Below are 17,451 nucleotides of genomic sequence, written 5' to 3'. Positions count from 1 at the left end.
CTGACGTCGTGATGATGAGATATCGACGTCAAAATGACGTCTGGAAGATGTCCTGTTCCCACCGCCCACTCAGTGGGCACAGGAGACGTTATTTTAACGTTGATATCTTGTTGTGACAAGATATCTACGTGACAAGGTAACTCTGGAGGTTGACGTCCTGCTAATGTTGGATTGACATTTTATTCTCAACTAAAATACAACGTGATTACAACGTTAGAAATATGTCATATTTTGATTGTACTCTAACGTTGAGCCAATGTTGTACTATGACGTCAACCCGATATAAATTTTCAGCTAAAATACAACTTGTCAGTTTATGACGTCAGACAAACGTTAGGTTATGACATCAGACAAACTTTCATTTACAACTAAAATACAACTTGTATCCAACGTTGGGAGTCTAACCTTTAATCAACGTCTACATAACATCAGAGATTGACGTTAAATCAACGTTAGTTTAAGATGTCAAACCAACGTCAGTTTATGACGTCAGACAAACGTTAGGTTATGACGTCAGACAAACTTTCATTTGCAACTAAAATACAACTTGTATCCAACGTTGGGAGTCTAACCTTTAATCAACGTCTACATAACATCAGAGATTGACGTTAAATCAACGTTAGTTTAAGATGTCAAACCAACGTCAGTTTATGACGTCAGACAAACGTTAGGTTATGACGTCAGACAAACTTTCATTTACAACTAAAATACAACTTGTATCCAACGTTGGGAGTCTAACCTTTAATCAACGTCTACATAACATCAGAGATTGACGTTAAACCAACGTCAGGTTATGACGTCAGACAAACTTTCATTTACAACAAAAATACAACTGGTATCCAACGTTGGGAGTCCAACCTTTAATCAACGTCGACATAACATCAGAGATTGACGTTACATCAATGTTAGTTTAGGATGTCAAACCAACGTCAGGTTATGACGTCTAAACAACGTTGGGTTATGACGTCTAACCAACGTTGGGTTATGACGTCTAACCAACGTTGGGTTATGACGTCAGACAAACTTTCATTTACAACCAAAATCCAACGGTCATCCAACGTTGGAGTACAACGTTGGGACAACGTTGTACTGACGTCGCGTGTCAGCTGGGGAGTGATTGCTGGACTGAACATACGAACACCTCCTTGGGGAAGCACATACGTATGGGGCAAGCAATCGACAGGTGCGTTGCGATTGGTGTGGGGTGCAGTTAATCGTCACCTAGTGTCAGGGGCATCCGGGGGCCCAGTGGCGTGCACAGACATTTTGAGGGGCAGGTGCTCAAGTAAATTATACTTTTTTTTGTTTACTTGGTCTGCTCTTTTTTCCCTCTACACCTATTCCTCTTTGCCAAAAATAGCCGGGAAAAAAATAGATGAAAATAGGGCTTGTAGATCTGCTATTTTTGGCTAAAGTTCTCCTCAGAAAAGGGATGTTAGGTTTCAAGTGGTTATGGTAAAAAAAGAAAAATCATATCACATAAAGATTTGGCGGACCCCCTGTAGTAACTCTGAGGACCCCCTGTTGAAGACCCTGTAAACTGAAAAAAAAGGGCATTTCTGGTCAAGAGGGCAAAGGGCAGGAGCTCTAGCGACACCTAGAGTCTATCTGTGCACGTCCCTGCATCCGGGGGCCCCTGGGTGCCTACAGGCGCACCGTTGCTCCAATCCGCAGCAAACGTGCCGCGAACACTAGGCTGGGGTCTGCCATGACAATAGGGGCAGGTCAGGGGCATCCAGGGGGCCACAGATAGGCACAACGTTTCTCCAATCCGCACCAAACGTGCCACAAATACACCAAGGGCCATGTCAGGGGCCCGCGGCAGCGGCACACCATTGCTTCAATCGTCACCAAACATGGCACTAATGCTGCTATGACAATAGTCACACAATAAAAAAACCTTGGTGACCATAGTGTTTGAAATAGGGCTTAAGTGGTTGATTTATAGCAGTGGTTGTCAACCAGTGGTCCGGGGACCACCAGTGGTCCTTGAGGGGGTGCCAGGGGGTCCCCAGCAAAATGTGTTAACATAGCATCACAATCATTTTATCCACTTAGCTTTGGCTATTCAAAATTAGCAGATATACAAGCTCATAGCGCGGCACCAAGTGCCGCGCTATGAGCTTGTAGATCTGCTATTTTTGAAAAATCATGAAAATGTGTGCATATCTTTGAATATATATATATTTTTAAAGCAAACATTTTTAACTCAAATCTTTGCTTGTGGGTCCCTGGCACATCATTTTCAGATGGGGGTCCGCGGCCAAATGTATATGAATTTAGGGGTCCTTGGCATGAAAAAGGTTGAAAACCATTGATTTATAGTGTACCTTTTCCCTTCCTATAAATGTAGTGGAGTCAAAAGTACAATATTTTACTTTGAAATGTAGTATCGCAAAAATACAAATACTCAAATAAAGTAGCACATACCAAAACATTGTTACTTAAGTACAGTACTCAATTAAGTAAATGTAGCCCACTTCATTACTGCCCACCACTGCTGGCAATTTACATTAAAGAAGGTATAATCTGAGGTGAAACTCTGCATGTCATTATTGTGCCCACTATGTGGCAGTATTAAACCACAAATAGCAACCTGTTGCATTATAAGTAGATTGGGGTGTAAAATACTCAATTGGTGTTCTGCAAGCCTTTCATTTCTAACGTGGTTACGTTAGATGACAGTTAATCTCTCAAGAACAGATTCTGGAGGAACGAACAGCAGAGGTCGCTGTTTTTCTTTTTCAGTTGTCTCTGGGCTCCGAGATTGGATGACAGTAAGTGACAATTAAGGTAATACCTATAAAAAATAAAATTAAAATAAAAAAAGTCCCAGTTAAAACATGATTATGAGGGAGGGGGGTCCCCAGTTAAAATATGATTATTTTTGTCGGGTTGAGAACCACTGCAGTAGAGTCTTACTATGAGTAGAGTCAGTGGTGACAAGTAAAAGTCCGGAATTAAAAAATATACTGAGTAAAAGAACAAAAGTGTTGGTATCTAAATGTACTTAAAGTACCAAAGGTAAAAGTACTAACATGTTTTAAAATAGCAGATCTACAAGCTCGTTGTGAAGCAGATCTACAAGCTCGTTGTGAGCTTGTAGATCGGCTATTTTCAAATAGCCTATATAAAAAAACAGGGCTAAAGTGGTTAATGTATGTTTTATAATGTAATAATTTATATCTGCAAAGTAACTAGTAATAAGGTACAGGTCCATTTTTAAAGCCCCTGGAGATCTAAAATGCCATGCCAAAGATTTATTTGAACACTTGCGTGTCAAATGGTCAGGCGAGTGGACCATTAATGCTTTCGAGATTGTCAAGTGGGCCCTGATCCTGAAAAGGTTGGGAACCACTACCATGTACATATATGGAAATTCAACTCAAGGATGACAGTTCTACACACGCACACAGCGCAAAGTATTTAAGGGAGGTTTTAGTACATCTAGGTAAATACAGGCTTTTATTTGGACATCCGAGTCAGACTTCCAAGTAACTGACAACATTGATGCGCCATCATACATCAAATAAAAGCCTGTATTTACCTTGATGCACTCCGACTTCCATGTAACTGATAACATTGATGCGTCATCATACATCAAATAAAAGCCTCTATTTACCTTGATGTAATAAAAATTAAATAAATATAAATATTTCCACAGAAATGGGAGTTAGAATTTCAAAACTGTACCGGTTTACCTGGTTGAGTCATCATTAGTAGGAAATGTGCCCATATCAATCGCATGTGCTTGCTTGTACTTGTGCAATTCGAAAATGGCCCCTGTCTAAGTCCTAACAATTAGGCTATCAATTATGGCCGGATGATTCTGGTTTTACTTGTGGAGCTAGGCTGGCATCTATGCACAACTGTCCATATAGATCCAAATTAATCACATGCACAGAATTACTTCAAATAATTATGAATATCCAGTTATAAATTGGTCATTGTAACCTACCTGGTGTATGTAATTCTATGAGCAACAAAAACACACTTAAAAGAGGATATCTCTGTGTTGGAAATTGGGATAATGCATCTCTCTAATATGCCTAACACCTGTTGAGGTGTTGCTTAATTGTTCAACCACCATTTAAGCAAAAGGTGCAATGTGCTTTTACTCTTAAGCAGGATGTTATTTACAATATTTACATTTCCTAACAGGTATGCACAGGGCATAAGGTAAACCAAAAGAAAGTAAGCCATTACCAGGGGAGACGGGTGTTGCCAAAACAAACAAAGCAGCGAGGGAAACAAAAGACAGAGTAACTAACTAACTAACTAAGTCAGGGGTCTTCAACGTAATTTCAGCCCAAGGCCCCCCTAGTTGAGAGAGAGATGAAGCAGGGACCCCCTCTATGTTGTATACAATTTAGTTTCAGGTTAAACCTTTTTTGTTTACTTGGTCTGCTCTTTTTTCCCTCCTTTCACACCTACACCTCTTTGCCAAAAATAGCAGATCTACAAGCTCAGTGAGCTTGTAGATCTGCTATTTTTGGCTAAAGTTCTCTTCAGAATAGGGATGCTAGGGTTCAAGTGGTTCATTTAAAAAATACATATATCATACAAAGATTTTGGTGGACCCCTGTAGTAACTCTGAGGACGCCCTAGGGGTCCCGGACCCCCTGTTGAAGACCCCTGAACAGGTAACAGGTTGATTGACAGCTGATGAATTGGTGAATCCAGACCTGTGTTGAGTGACACAGGGAAGGAGCGATAGACAAGACAAAACCCCAGTAGTGAAGGCAATGGAACGTAACGCTGCTGTATTGAAGTGATCGGGCAACAAGCGAGCGTCATCATCGTCACGTTTGTTCTGACGCCATCAAGGCACCGCCAAGATACATTTTAGTCGACTAAATCAACTGCAGATTTAATAGACAAAATGTTATATTTAGTCGACTAAAACTGGAAAAAAAAAAAAAACATTTCAGGTGACTAAAATATGAAAAACTAAATGGAATTTGATTCAAAAGACTATGACTAAAACAAAAAAAACAAGAATCAACACTGCTGTGGTGTCGTGTAAATGAAGGACTTGCCTTCCCTGACGATTAAACGAAAATGGCATATCTACAAGCTCACAACGAGGTGTGACACGCTGTGAGCTTGTAGATCTAGGCTATTTCTGGAGTGCGACACCATCGTGCAACAAAGTATACATTTGGCTTTTAAAGTGACAGTACATACACTGAATTGTCGTGTTTTTGAGTAATTGGTGTCATTGAGTGCTTTTTTTGTGTTGGTCTTAAATTACATTTAAAATTACATTAAGTCTTAAATCAGACTTGCCTAAACCCGCTTAGGGCCCCCAGATGGACAGGGCCCTGGTCTCCACCAAAGTCCTTCAAAAGTGAGATGAAGTTGTAACCACTGATAAAGCCAATTCCTCCCCCTTCTCCCTGCCTCTCTCAATCACTCTCACCGATCAAGCACTCTCCCTCTCCTCCCTCCCTCCCCTTCTCATTATCTGTCTCTGTCTCTGTCTCTGTCTCTGTCTCTGTCCCTGTCTCTCTCTCTCTCTCTCTCTCTCTCTCTCTCTCTCTCTCTCTGATCAAGCTCTGGTCTGACGTCACGCACAGCAGAAACCGTTGCCTAGTAACAGTGCTGACATCAACCTTTGCAGACGACAGAGAGCATGTCCATATTTGGAATCCAGGTGCACAAGCAAGCACTGCCACTGCCATACATTCAAATGTACTGTGGCTCTATCTCCATAGGGGCCACATAAATGGGTGGATATTGCAAGTGGACCCCAACATAATTGGCAAAACACAAAAGATGTATTTGAACACTTGCGTGTCAAATGGTCAGGCGAGTGGACCATTAATGCTTTTGAGATTGTCAAGTGGGCCCTGATCCTGAAAAGGTTGGGAACCACTAACATGTACATATATGGTGATTATGTTCTGACCTCACATGTGATTGGCTGAGAGGTGTAGTCAATGTCACACCTCGGTGGACAATACCAGGTGTTTAAACTCAGACTGCTCAGACTGTTTCTGTCTTTTCTGTTTATTTTCCTGTTGGACAGTTAGCCTAGAAAGGTCTTATTGCTAAAGCGGTCACTGTGCTACATTGCTTTGTACATGAGAGATGAGACTCCGAAATGGCACCTTCCTAGTAGTCTTATTCTTGGCTCTATGTGGACTCATCTCTATCTCCTGGTACACCGCATTCAGTGGCTCTGAAGATGATGAGGTAGACGCCTACCGGAATAAGATTCTGGCCCTGAGAGAGCATCTCCAGTCTGCTGAGCAGAAGAGTCTAAAGCGCTCCAAGGAGCTCAACCTGATGCTGTTTGAGATCAAGAGGGCCGTCACAGAGATGCGGGCCCCAGCGAAGACTCAGCAGCTGCAGGCCCACGGTAAGGATCAGCTGCTGCCCAGTTTCATCGCCCACCACTTGCCCCATCTCCTGGCCAAGGAGAACAGCCTGCAGCCCATCGTCCACGCGGGCCAGGGACGTACCGGGGTCTCTCTAGTTCTGGGGGTACCCAGTGTGAAGAGATCGGTCCGCTCCTACCTGACCGACACGCTCAGATCCCTGATATCAGAGCTCAGCCCTGCAGAGAAAGACGACTGCGTCATTGTGGTCTTCGTTGCAGAGACGGACCAGCGGTTCGTCAGCGGTGTGGCAGACGACCTGAAGTCCCTCTTCCCAGTGGAGATCGAGTCAGGTCTCTTAGAGGTCGTCTCTCCGTCTGTCCATTTCTACCCAGACTTGTCCAACCTCAAACAGAACTTTGGAGACTCACAGGAGAGGGTCAGATGGCGGACCAAACAGAACCTTGACTACTCTTTCCTAATGATGTACGCCCAATCCAAGGGGACCTACTATGTACAGCTGGAGGACGATATTGTGGCTCGCCCAAACTACTTCTCCACCATGAAGAACTTTGCCTTGCAGCAGCCATCGGATGACTGGATGATTCTGGAGTTCTCGAAGTTGGGCTTTATTGGTAAGATGTTCAAAACTTCAGATTTGTCCCTCTTTGTGGAATTTGTGCTTATGTTCCACAAAGACAAGCCATGTGATTGGCTGCTCAACAACATTGCTTCAACGAAGTGGTGCAGTCCAGAAGAAAAATACTGCGACCTACGTCGCATACATTTCAAGCCGTCTCTGTTCCAGCATGCGGGCACATACTCATCTCTGAACGGAAAGATGCAGCGTCTCAAGGACTCGGATTTTTGACCTCTCTACGCTAGGTCATCAGCCAGCCAGCAGTCATCACCAGCTGGCTGAAGATCAGGCTGATGAACAGGCTGAAGACATACCAGCACATCACCTGAGACGAGAGAAAGCCTGTCCATGAGAGGAATTCTACTTTTCAAGATTCAAGATATTCACGGCATGGCTCTGAAAGAGGCCAGCATTCTGGTGGGCTGATCTCATAATCGCTTGACCGATCAGAGCCGAATTTTAAGTAATAACTCTTCTCTAAAGACACATTTTAAAGAATGAGAAATGATCTGCCATAATCAATGTCAATTAAATGGTTTTAGAATCTGAATAGGGTCAGAAACAAGACTCCAGGACCAGGAGTTTTCTTTTTTCTTTTTTAAGTACAAGTTGACAAGTGGACAACTCCGGTACTGACAGGTATGACCTCCATGGTCTGACCAATGGGCAGGGGCTCGCTCATGGTGGTAGTTTGTGACGTATAACCTCAGTGATGTGATGAATACCTGGAAGGAGGGTGTCCCTAGGCTAGAGTATTCGATGGGTGCAGTTGGATTAATTCTCTCTCATTGAGAAATGTTTATTTTATGTTATGTATTGGTTTATGTAAGTGGACCCCAACATAATTGGCAAAACACAAAAGATTTATTTGAACACTTGCGTGTCAAATGGTCAGGCGAGTGGACCATTAATGCTTTCGAGATTGTCAAGTGGGCCCTGATCCTGAAAAGGTTGGGAACCACTAACATGTACATATATGGTGATTATGTTCTGACCTCACATGTGATTGGCTGAGAGGCGTAGTCAATGTCACACCTCGGTGGACAATACAGGTGTTTAAAATCAGACTGCTCAGACTGTTTCTGTCTTTTCTGTTTATTTTCCTATTTGACAGTTAGCCTAGTCTTATTGCTAAAGCGGTCACTGTGCTACATTGCTTTGTACATGAGAGATGAGACTCCGAAATGGCACCTTCCTAGTAGTCTTATTCTTGGCTCTATGTGGACTCATCTCTATCTCCTGGTACACCGCATTCAGTGGCTCTGAAGATGATGAGGTAGACGCCTACCGGAGGAAGATTCTGGCCCTGAGAGAGCATCTCCAGTCTGCTGAGCAGAAGAGTCTAAAGCGATCCAAGGAGCTCAACCTGATGCTGTTTGAGATCAAGAGGGCCGTCACAGAGATGCGGGCCCCAGCGAAGACTCAGCAGCTGCAGGCCCACGGTAAGGATCAGCTGCTGCCCAGTTTCATCGCCCACCACTTGCCCCATCTCCTGGCCAAGGAGAACAGCCTGCAGCCCATCGTCCATGCGGGCCAGGGACGTACCGGGGTCTCTCTAGTTCTGGGGGTACCCAGTGTGAAGAGATCGGTCCGCTCCTACCTGAACGACACGCTCAGATCCCTGATATCAGAGCTCAGCCCTGCAGAGAAAGACGACTGCGTCATTGTGGTCTTCGTTGCAGAGACGGACCAGCGGTTCGTCAGCGGTGTGGCAGACGACCTGAAGTCCCTCTTCCCAGTGGAGATCGAGTCAGGTCTCTTAGAGGTCGTCTCTCCGTCTGTCCATTTCTACCCAGACTTGTCCAACCTCAAACAGAACTTTGGAGACTCACTGGAGAGGGTCAGATGGCGGACCAAACAGAACCTTGACTACTCTGGACCTACTATGTACAGCTGGAGGACGATATTGTGGCTCGCCCAAACTACTTCTCCACCATGAAGAACTTTGCCTTGCAGCAGCCATCGGATGACTGGATGATTCTGGAGTTCTCGAAGTTGGGCTTTATTGGTAAGATGTTCAAAACTTCAGATTTGTCCCTCTTTGTGGAATTTGTGCTTATGTTCCACAAAGACAAGCCATGTGATTGGCTGCTCAACAACATTGCTTCAACGAAGTGGTGCAGTCCAGAAGAAAAATACTGCGACCTACGTCGCATACATTTCAAGCCGTCTCTGTTCCAGCATGCGGGCACATACTCATCTCTGAACGGAAAGATGCAGCGTCTCAAGGACTCGGATTTTTGACCTCTCTACGCTAGGTCATCAGCCAGCCAGCAGTCATCACCAGCTGGCTGAAGATCAGGCTGATGAACAGGCTGAAGACATACCAGCACATCACCTGAGACGAGAGAAAGCCTGTCCATGAGAGGAATTCTACTTTTCAAGATTCAAGATATTCACGGCATGGCTCTGAAAGAGGCCAGCATTCTGGTGGGCTGATCTCATAATCGCTTGACCGATCAGAGCCGAATTTTAAGTAATAACTCTTCTCTAAAGACACATTTTAAAGAATGAGAAATGATCTGCCATAATCAATGTCAATTAAATGGTTTTAGAATCTGAATAGGGTCAGAAACAAGACTCCAGGACCAGGAGTTTTCTTTTTTCTTTTTTAAGTACAAGTTGACAAGTGGACAACTCCGGTACTGACAGGTATGACCTCCATGGTCTGACCAATGGGCAAGGGCTCGCTCATGGTGGTAGTTTGTGACGTATAACCTCAGTGATGTGATGAATACCTGGAAGGAGGGTGTCCCTAGGCTAGAGTATTCGATGGGTGCAGTTGGATTAATTCTCTCTCATTGAGAAATGTTTATTTTATGTTATGTATTGGTTTATGTATTTGTGTTTGTTTTTTATTTATTTTTAATTTATTTGCTATGGGTAATAGTTATTTTTAATACATCCAGGGCAGGGTTAAAACAGCAGACATGCAGAAGAAGAAAAATCACATCAAGTGTGAAGTAAGCTGTGCCTTTGAGTTTAGTTTGCTCCCTTATTACTGCCATATTTTAATCATCTGAAATGCTTTACTGTTAGTCTAGTTGTATTAGATTAAATATCGTACACTTATAGTCGACTAAATCTACAGTTGATTTAGTCGACTAAAATGTATTTTGGCGGTGCCTTGATGGGGTCGTAATGGCTGATTTTACACTTGGTTGCGCTCTGAAAATAGACAATCTACAAGCTTGTAGATCTGCAATTTGTTTAGAGAACACCCGTGCGCAACCAAACATAAAATGACTTGTCTTATAGTTCTACTGGATCTCTTCTCCACGAGTCCCTCACTAACATTTTTGTCTAGTTTTTATTTGTAGACGAAATTGTCAGTATATTTAGTCTTAGTTTTAGTCATCATAGCTACGTTTTTTTTTAGTTTTTATGTAGTTTCGCCAGTGAAAAAATGTAGTCGACGAACATTTTTCTAATATTTTTAGTCGACGAAATCAACACTAGTCCAGGGTAGCCCCAAAGAGGGAGCCAGCTTTCCTGACCAGCCTGTTCAGGTTGCTCGTGTCCTCGACATTAATGTGACTCCCCCGTACAGTGACAACCACCAGGACACTGTCACTGTCCTGGTGGCTGTCACTGTCCTGGTGGGCCACACCCCCACCAGGACAAGGAACTGTGTAACCTTGACGAGGTGTGGCGGCTTAACCCTACCTGGTGCCTGCCCGGGCTCTGTGCACGGTGGGCCTGTAACCCCAGGGGGGCTTATGGTACCAGGACGGCACAAATTAACAGTTCCGCTCCCGAATTCCTCGCTCTACGCCCCCCCCCACTGTCTGCTGTTTTAACCCTGCCCTGGATGTATTAAAAATAACTATTACCCATAGCAGTGCTTTAAAATAAATGAAAAATAAATAAAAAACAAACACAACTAGAAAAAGTGCTCCTCGGAGCACAAGTCTCCGCCAGCAGACTTGTGTTGGGAATGTTCTAATTCTTATGTTCTAATTCTTACAAAAAATAGAACATGTTACTGTGTCCTGTCTCACATGTATGTATAGGCCGCTATACGTCACTAGCCAATCAGATCACACTATTTCACTGTATTGTCACGTGTCACGTGAGGCTTGACCAATGTTAGCTTGTTTCACGGAAAGTGAAAACAATGTCTCCTGGCGGAGACAAATACATAAACCAATACAAATACATATCATTTTGGGGGTTCTTGATATGGAAAAGTTGGAGCACCATTGATGTAGCAACATACTGTTAGAATTTAGAAAACATTCTTGTCTCCGCCAGAGGTGGAGAGTATGTTTTCGTTCTTGTCCTTCCGTGTGTCCGTCCGTCTCAGCCAAGCTAACATTGGTCAAGCTTCATGTGACACGTGACAATATGTTGTCACCAATGCTTTTGATTGGCTAGCGAGACGCATGACGAAATAAAAACCTATAAATAGGTGTGTCACTTCAAAAAATCATTTATATTTTTTGAAGTGAGCTTCCATCAGCCAAGCTAACATTGGTCAAGTGACACGTGACAATAGGTAATATAAATAGGTAAGACAGGATTAATCAGGAACAGTACTGGCGGAGACCTGTGCTCCGAGGAGCACACTTTCTAGTTAGATATGTATTTGGCCCACGGGCCCCCATCTCAAAATGTCTTGTTCCATGGACCACCCCGAGAAGCAAAGATTTGAGTTAAAAATGTTCGCTTTAAAAATATACATATTCAACGTTTAACGCAGTGGCGATTCCAGGAATTACGTTTAGGACAGGCGAGATTTTTTTTTTCTCTCCTGTGTGTCACAGAAGCCCCAAATAGGCCGTGCCCATCACATTTTCCAATACGTTTCCAACCCGGAAGAAGGGGTGATTTCGGCCCATGCGCTGGGTGAGCAACTCAATGCAAGTGGATGGGAGGCGATATCCGGTGCCCTCTCTATTATTTTTAACTCTATGGTGATGGCCCACCCCTGGCACCCCATGAAGACATATATATTCAAAGATTTGCACACATTTTCAAGATAAAAAAAAATAAAATGCAGATCTACAAGCTCATAACGCAGCACTCTGTGCCACACTATTTGTTAATAGCCAAAGAAATGACTTAAAATGACGCAGATGTGTTCCCGGTCTTAATGGATTAAACTGAAAACGTATAAATAAAAGTTTCCCCTCACTTTTACCTGTAACTGTGTTGTGACAATAAATGTTGATTGATTGATTGATTGATCGATAGAGAAGGTTGCGCTCTAAACTCAAGGCTTACTAGGGCTGAACTCAGGTGCGAAAGGCCTGTTCCCATGACTGTACTGGCGGGCCAAAAATAATACATTTTAGGATATATTATATGTGCCTTTGGACATGCCTGATGTAGACGATAGTTAAAATAGCCGATCTACACGCTCACGTGCTCTTGTGAGCTCGTAGATCTGTTATTGTCACTATAATTTAAAAAAAAAACATTTGGAAAAAGTCTGAAAAAGTTTGAAATAATGATATAAAATGTGCCGACAAAAGGGCAGGGTTAATGTGGTTAACATACATGTTTAATCAAATTGAGTTTAATTGGGATATTATCAAACATAAATATCACACATATCGTCTTATGTCCAAAACTGTAACTTTTCAGGATTCAAATTCAAAAATAGCAAAAGTAGCAGTTTAAATACGGAGATGAGAGATTTCTGCCCGACAGCAACAATATCAGACACAAATGCATGTACTTAATTCAGTCTGACCACCAGCCATAAAGATCCAACACAGCCATCACCAAACAATACCTATCTGACACGTTTTAACCACATCTGTGACAAAATCCTTCGCTGGATAATCTTCGCGATAGCCCTCCGTATCTCCCTGGTCCTCATCCCGTAGACGATCGGATGCAGCAACGGCGGCAGAAATATGATCTGCGCCGTTTGGAGAAAATTGGCATATCTGGGAATCGTGCTGTACCTGTTATAAACCACAGACAACAGAATGCACAGGGAGAAATTGACGAAGACGATCAGATGCGGGGCGCACGTGCCCAAGGCTTTCCTCCGCGACGCCGCAGAGGCTCTCAGACTCACGCGTAATATCTGAACGTACGACGCGGCGACCAGGCAGAAAGGGCACGCGATGAGGCCGACGACGGCGAAGACGCCGTAGAGGTCGGCCAGCGCGCTGCGGACGCACGCCAGCTTAACCACCGACAGGTTGTCGCAGAACAGCTTGTTGATGGCGAAGCGGCACAGGGGCAGCCGCGCGGTCAAGTACAACCCGACGGCTACGAGGGCTACGGGGACGACGTACGCCACGGCCAACAGCAGTCTGACCTTGCCGGGAGTCATGATGCTGTGGTACTGCAGGGGCTTGCAGATGGACACGTACCTGTCGTAGCCCATCGCCGCCAGGATGGCGTACGTGCACATGACGTAGACGGTGGTGAGCAGCAACTGCAGCAGACAAGCGCCGTAAGAGATGCTCTGCTGCGCGTCGTCCGAAAGGAGATTGCTCATGATCGCCGGGCACACGGCCGTGCATCCGATCACGCCGTTCACCGCCAGGTTCAGCAAGAACACGTACATGGGTTTGTGCAGGCTGGAGTCCACGCAGATCACGGCTATGAGGGCGAGGTTCACCAGCACGGTGACGACGTACTGTACATGACAAAGGCCAGAAAGAAGTAGACGTGGTTTGCCGGGCCGCGCGGCCCGAAGGCCTGGAGCAGCACGGCAGTGTTTATGAAGCTTTGATTAATGTTTGCAGATGATTATCAGATTAAGTGGGGGGAAAAATGGTACATTTGCAATTTAATCATTTAGCAGATGTTCCTATCAAGAGGACCTTAACCCAGTAAGACCTGAGGCCGATTCTACAAATCGTGTCTGTCGGGTGGAAACCTTCAAAACTATTACTTTTCGGGATTCAAATTCAAAAACAGCAAAAGTAGCAGATAATACGAGCTCAAAACTTCTGCTTTTGTTGCTTTTGTGTGACCGTGTAGTATGTTCAAGTAGGGCGTTAAATTATGAGAAAACACAAACAGTTAGAATATGGAATCAAGAGGTTTCTTCTAAACGAAATGCCATCTAAATCCTAAGAGTTTTCTGAAAAAGTATGTTGCTATATATATATATAGACTGTATATAGCTCAAATCTAAAATGACAGATGCTTTCCCGGTTTGTGTTAAGAGTGCAAAATCAGAGTAAGCATGATCCCCAGTCAACAAACAACAGTCACATATTTAAGAGTGCAGAGAAAACAACATGGTGCCTCAAAGAAACTCTATCTAAATAACTGTAATAAAATAACCAACATGTTGAATCATGTGAAGTAACCAACCAGTACTGTATCAGCATGGTAAACTATCATCTGTCAGAAGCTCACAAGAAGGGATACAAGGAGAGAGAGGGGAGCACAAGGGGTTGAGGTGGAGTCTGAAGAGGAGAGTCTGCAGCAGAAAATGGGGAGTGAGTCAGATGGAGTCTGTCTGACACACTGATGAAGTCAATGTGTTCTTCTTATACACTATACAGCTCTGTCTGCTGACAGTCCCACTATGAACGCTCGCACGCACGCACGCACGCACGCACGCAAACACACACACACACACACACACACACAGTGGCGTAAAGTAACAAAGTACTCCAAATGCCAGGGCAGGAAGGCCATCAAATAAAACTATATTTTAGTCCATTTAAATAATCAATTGAATTTAAGGGTTAAGGATTTTAAATGTAATATGTCTAGACTATCTGCAGTGAAATAAATAAATAATGGTATTTACAATCTGATCCATGCTCGGCCCTGCACCAATCAAAGTCACTGGATTGGTTTAAAGATGGGGACATAGGGGAGTTAAGAATTCAGAATCTCAACAAAAGACACTGTTGTCTACATGACAAGAAAGAGACACTGGTGTCTACATGTCAAGAAAGAGACACTGGTGTCTACATGTCAAGAAAGAGACACTGGTGTCTACATGACAAGAAAGAGACACTGGTGTCTACATGACAAGAAAGAGACACTGGTGTCTACATGACAAGAAAGAGACACTGGTGTCTACATGACAAGAAAGAGACACTGGTGTCTACATGACAAGAAAGAGACACTGGTGTCTACATGACAAGAAAGAGACACTGGTGTCTACATGTCAAGAAAGAGACACTGGTGTCTACATGACAAGAAAGAGACACTGGTGTCTACATGACAAGAAAGAGACACTGGTGTCTACATGTCAAGAAAGAGACACTGGTGTCTACACGACAAGAAAGAGACACTGGTGTCTACACGACAAGAAAGAGACACTGGTGTCTACACGACAAGAAAGAGACACTGGTGTCTACACGACAAGATGAGACACTGGTGTCTACACGACAAGAAAGAGACACTGGTGTCTACATGACAAGATGAGACACTGGTGTCTACATGTCAAGAAAGAGACACTGGTGTCTACATGTCAAGAAAGAGACACTGGTGTCTACACGACAAGAAAGAGACACTGGTGTCTACATGTCAAGAAAGAGACACTGGTGTCTACATGTCAAGAAAGAGACACTGGTGTCTGCATGGCAAGAAAGAGACACTGGTGTCTACACGACAAGAAAGAGACACTGGTTTCTATAGATTGACAAGAAAGAGACAGAAGAGAAAGTGATACAGTTAAGGCCACTGTAGCCTCGGAACCCCATGCTTTCTTTTTTGTTACAAAAGAAGAGACTGGTTTCTATAGATTGACAAATTTGTCAATCTATTGCTTTAAAAAATGTCATGATTTTTCACAAAAAAAATAGCAGATCTACAAGCTCATAGCGCGGCACTCGGTGCCACGCTATGAGCTTGTAGATCTGCTATTTTTGAATAGCCCAAAGAAATCTTAAAATGACACAGATGCATGCGTTCCAGGTCTTAAAGGGTTAAAGCCGCACTATGTGACTTTCCTCTTCTACCCCTGGGATTTGAACCCGGTTTCCTGCGCACACGCTGTCATTTTTGGGTGGTGCCAACCACCCCTATATCTGGCTTTGTCCGTGTGTCCGTATGTATGTATGTATGTATGTATGTCTGTCCAATAAACAAACATTGATGACAACATCAATACGGGGGTCAATACGGGGCTCATCAAAGGCACCACCCTCTTCACACAGGGTGTGATTTTTTTTTACCATCGAGCTAAGTAGAGGCCTGCCTGCTTGCTCAGGGGATCAATTGAATCTTGACCATCAGGGCAAAATTCGTGTCAGATCCTGTGTCTAGGTGAGACATGACCTTTGACATCAATGGTTCTCAAACTTTTTTCATGTCAAGGACCACCCAAAATGATATGCATTTGCCCCCCCCCCCCCCCCCCCACCCCCCGAAGCAAAGATTTGAGTAAAAATGTATATATACGTTCAAAGATTTGCACACATTTTCTCGATTTATTTCTTCTAAAATAGCAGATCTACAAGCTCATAGCGTGGCACTCTGTGCCACGCTATATGCTTGTATATCTGCTACTTTTTAATAGCAGATATAATAAATAATTGACTATAAATGCACTTTCACTGTTCTGTCTTGCTGTACAGTATGTCATGCTTGCCATGTTATCTTGTTTTGATAAATGCTGGATGCAACTTTTAATGTATATATATATATATATATATATATATATATATATATATATGCTGCTCAGTTTTAATTCACTGCACTTTAGGGTTGTTATTATTTATTATTTATTTTATTCTATTGATACTTGTTTTATTGTACACTGCTGGTCCTGAGTACGATTTTCATTGCATGTTTGAAGCATGAAAACGACAAATAAATTAACCTTGACCTTGAATCAAACAAACAAACAAACAAACAAACAACAGTCACTCAGACCCCAGTGACCCCTGGCTATACTGCTTTTAATTGGCCTCTGGGTGGGGCTGTAGAGTCTCCTGTGTGTCCACTTGTCCGACACGCTGCTCTCCGAGGCTCTCTAGTAAACAAACAAAGTGTGTCCACACAGCTCTCTGGGCGCTCATTAAGGTACGGTAACAACACCGTTCCCTGCTGCACGTGCGTCTGTAGTCTGACAACGTTGTGGCACAATATGAATGACCCCGTAATAATCTGTGTCCCATCATATACCAGTGTCCCTTAATGAGTTGACCGAGTGGTTGCATCACTTCCTTGACTTCCTTGAAACTTGTTGTTTCCATGTTTTGTTTTTCGTTCAACACAGACATGTTTGTATAGCCTACAGTTATGCATCTTTCATCAACATGTTCGGTGCTTCAAAACCAGTGGCTCCAAAACAGTGAGACAGGTGTGACAACCACACATTATTATTATTATTACAATATAAAGAAAAACATCGCATGGATGCAACTGGGACGTATCATCAGTGTAGCCTGGGGTCGACGGGTGTTTCGGGTCTCGCAACATACACCCTTGCCCAGGTGACCCAGCCGGGGTTGATCAAGCCCCCGACTTACGTCCCAGTAGCTACCCACGGTCAGTCCTCTTAGGGAAAGACAGGGCCACTCAATCCGCTTCTCCGGAACTACTCTGCCG

At 43.6% G+C, this 17,451-nt stretch overlaps 2 protein-coding genes and 1 pseudogene across 3 annotated transcripts; 2 read left to right on the top strand and 1 right to left on the bottom strand.

The window, feature by feature from the left end:
* Positions 1–6,093: 6,093 nt before the first annotated feature.
* Positions 6,094–7,194, top strand: LOC311055838 (alpha-1,3-mannosyl-glycoprotein 4-beta-N-acetylglucosaminyltransferase B-like; the record flags this gene model as incomplete). The annotated part of the gene is made up of 1 exon (XM_084072105.1): positions 6,094–7,194. One exon carries the CDS (start codon positions 6,094–6,096, stop codon positions 7,192–7,194), a length of 1,101 nt encoding a protein of 366 aa, XP_083928231.1.
* Positions 7,195–8,134: 940 nt separating this feature from the next.
* LOC311055462 (alpha-1,3-mannosyl-glycoprotein 4-beta-N-acetylglucosaminyltransferase B-like) lies at positions 8,135–9,207 on the top strand (annotated as a pseudogene). The gene has a single exon. The product of its transcript is annotated as an alpha-1,3-mannosyl-glycoprotein 4-beta-N-acetylglucosaminyltransferase B-like (transcript).
* A 1,211-nt stretch (positions 9,208–10,418) lies between these two features.
* LOC311054827 (olfactory receptor 10J5-like) lies at positions 10,419–16,919 on the bottom strand (the record flags this gene model as incomplete). The annotated part of the gene is made up of 3 exons (XM_084070829.1): positions 10,419–10,559; positions 12,713–13,564; positions 16,845–16,919. The coding sequence occupies 3 exons, from the start codon at positions 16,917–16,919 to the stop codon at positions 10,419–10,421; spliced, it is 1,068 nt and encodes a 355-aa protein (XP_083926955.1).
* Positions 16,920–17,451: the final 532 nt, after the last annotated feature.

Source organism: Gymnoscopelus microlampas (assembly GCF_963454915.1).
Source record: "Gymnoscopelus microlampas genome assembly, chromosome: 11".
Lineage (NCBI taxonomy): Eukaryota > Metazoa > Chordata > Actinopteri > Myctophiformes > Myctophidae > Gymnoscopelus > Gymnoscopelus microlampas.
The sequence above is the reverse complement of the archived record's forward strand: the minus strand, read 5'-3'. Positions and strand labels throughout refer to the sequence as shown.